The sequence below is a fragment of the Fusarium tjaetaba genome, assembly GCF_013396195.1.
Source record: "Fusarium tjaetaba strain NRRL 66243 chromosome Unknown NRRL66243_c0000044, whole genome shotgun sequence".
NCBI lineage: Eukaryota > Fungi > Ascomycota > Sordariomycetes > Hypocreales > Nectriaceae > Fusarium > Fusarium tjaetaba.
Genome location: NW_023501240.1, coordinates 1 through 2,763, shown reverse-complemented (window position 1 = coordinate 2,763; position 2,763 = coordinate 1). Strand labels below are relative to the sequence as shown.

Below are 2,763 nucleotides of genomic sequence, written 5' to 3'. Positions count from 1 at the left end.
AGGGGCATATCGACGATTCTGAATATCAGAGGGTCAGGTATTGGTTAAGTTCATTCATGCCCTGGGATCAGCCTCAACCAATGGGCTCTCTGTATGGAGTATTAAGTGTAGTTCTCAGTAGCCCGAGCTTACACCTTGCAGATGTGGCACATCAATCAACAGCCAATCGGTGCTAGTCAAGGCCCATAATAGTGTTCCAGTGCGGAGGCAATAACTGCCAACTTCCAGATCTCAGTGAGTGCTGGGTAGGTAAACGTCGTCGAGAGCCAACGATCCTCTATCTTCAATTCATTCATCGCTTCAACTCCAGCCAGTCAGTCATCCAACACTCCCAACGCATTGCCGTTACTAATTAACCCATCTATAGTGGAAACTCTATAGCTGCTTCGAACTCTGCGTGCAAGTCGATCACTGCAGATTGACCTACTCCAAGATCCAATGCTCACTCTTTAATCATTTAGGTTAACATACTCTTCCGGTTTCCACATAAGTAAGCAGTCATTCCGCCCTGGCAGGAAAGGAAAATAGTAAAGACCCAATCTCACTTATAATAGACAAAACCCAACTCTAATACCTAGTATATTTATTAAGCTAACAAGTCTCCTTATTATCTTTCTAAATTACACTTGGTTTCTTTTATAGTACTGTCCCAAGCCAGATTGTCCATAAGTATCAGCTCTATGCTGTAGCCATTGGTAAGTCATCGTGGTATCGATGTCTAAGTTGTGGGCTAGAAGTGTTATTTGCAGTTGAGATTTATGGCTGTGAGCTTATTCCGGCAGAGAGAACCTAGATTGGCTATAAGAGCCTGAGCTTAACGAGGGACAAGCTTGTACGACGCATAACGCTTGGCATTGATCTTCTGCTTGCCGTTGGTAGGTCCTTCAAAAGTATCGGCAGAACCAGAGCAGTTTGAGTTACTATATTGTTATATACTCAGCATTGGTGTAATTTTCCAGGAGAATTTCACTTACCCATAGCAGTGGACATAGACAGCAACCGCACTCTTAATCTCAATTCCCTGAATGTTACTGGTTTTCATTAGCGGCAGTAAAGGTTAGGGTTTGTGGCTGTACTTACGGGGATCCCTCCAACTGGGTGCACGTGTTGAGGGGAGTGTCGTGGGTACGGTCCCTACCGCCCTTCACATCCCATTTGATCTATTGCCACTATAAATTAGCAATTGAGAACTTCAACTCAATCAAGCATAGACAAAGAGGGTCGAGACTTACATAGACAGTTTCATTGCCGTTTACACCATTCTCATACTCTTCATTCTCAATAGTGTTTGCGGGCACAGCAATGTCAGACATGATGAGATTTGCTGTAGAGGGAAAGATTGGTAGATGTGTTGCAAGAGTTGTTTGATGATGGATAAAGACACAGACATTGGGGGAAGCAACCTTGGTATTTATATTTCTAAGATTGCCCGATCTGCTCTGATCCGGACTCCTCAGGCATCAGTTGCCGTCCAGGTAATCAATCGGTCTTGGTATGCACAGTTGCCTCTTTCAACTCTCTGCATATACCTTCTCGTAATGCAGTCTCATATCCCACATACCTGAAAAAACCTCAGCTGCCTCTATTCCAGCCACATTGCAAATCATCACCACTTTCAGTTCCAGACCGCTTGAGTAAGGCATACCATTTCCTTGCTTCTAGTGATGTGTTGAGGCGGTTTTGCGTTATGGGTAGTATGAGAGGCTCCACATCATGTCTTTGTGTAACTTGAAGACGGCACAGAGCTGTAAAATACCTGTTGCTATATCACTCGCGAGCAAGGATGGAATGCATAGGCTCACAGCCATGTTTCAACTGCACAATATGAGGCAACTTGGTCGATATTAGCCCAACATCTACAATTGACTCTTTGCTTCAGCATATCCCAATATGTAGTATAATGCTGTAAATTAGCATAATTGTGTCTTGTTTGATATCCTGTTTGTCTAAGTACCTATCTATCTATCTGTCTTTATAGCCTAAGACACCGAGGCTACTATGTGTTGAATGGCCGTAAAGTCTTTCGCTAACTTGAGAATAGAGGGAAATACGCTAGCCAAAGTGCTCCTTTCCGAGTGGCTGAGACTTGTCTCGCGGAGATATTAAACTGGCCTACTAAATGAATGAATAACTCGGGAAGGATCGGATCGGGGATCAAGGCGATTCTCCGTGCCGTGCCGTGCCGTATGCATGTCAGCTTTTGACCCCTCAGTCAAAAGCAAGACATGCATCGGATCGGTGCTAATTGAGGCCATCTCTTCTCTTCTGTCTCAAAGCACGACCGTACCTATCAGAGAACTCGGGATCCCGTCCGCTCTCCCATAGATGAACTGTCTCAAAGCACAATGTCTCACTCGCGACAACCAGTAAGAGATTGTCATGAGATGGTGGTTTCAGGGGCTGAGACTACACCGCCTTTTCCCCGCTATCGACATGGCTCGAAGTTAAGTAAGTGTCTTAGATCTATAATAAAGTACTAGATGCTTTATATTTAAAACCTTTATAACTTATTTAGTATAGAAGCTTTATTTAAATAAAAACCTAGTCCTAATTATAAATAAGTCTTTAATAAATAAGCTTTTTTATTAAATATTACTAAATTATCTAACTTTTTCCGAGTTATCTCTTATTAATCAACTTATTTTTAAACCTATAGATATAAAATCCTAGTATTAAATACCTTTTATAGGTCTATTACTATATATACCTAAGCTAGATTATTCCTTACTATTTATATCCTTTTTATAATCTTATTATTAAATA

At 41.8% G+C, this 2,763-nt stretch overlaps 1 protein-coding gene across 1 annotated transcript; it reads right to left on the bottom strand.

The window, feature by feature from the left end:
- Positions 1 to 814: 814 nt before the first annotated feature.
- FTJAE_2470 (uncharacterized protein) lies at positions 815 to 1,313 on the bottom strand (the record flags this gene model as incomplete). Its single annotated transcript, XM_037348667.1, has 4 exons — positions 815 to 920; positions 975 to 1,031; positions 1,081 to 1,160; positions 1,233 to 1,313. The coding sequence occupies 4 exons, from the start codon at positions 1,311 to 1,313 to the stop codon at positions 815 to 817; spliced, it is 324 nt and encodes a 107-aa protein (XP_037210420.1).
- Positions 1,314 to 2,763: the final 1,450 nt, after the last annotated feature.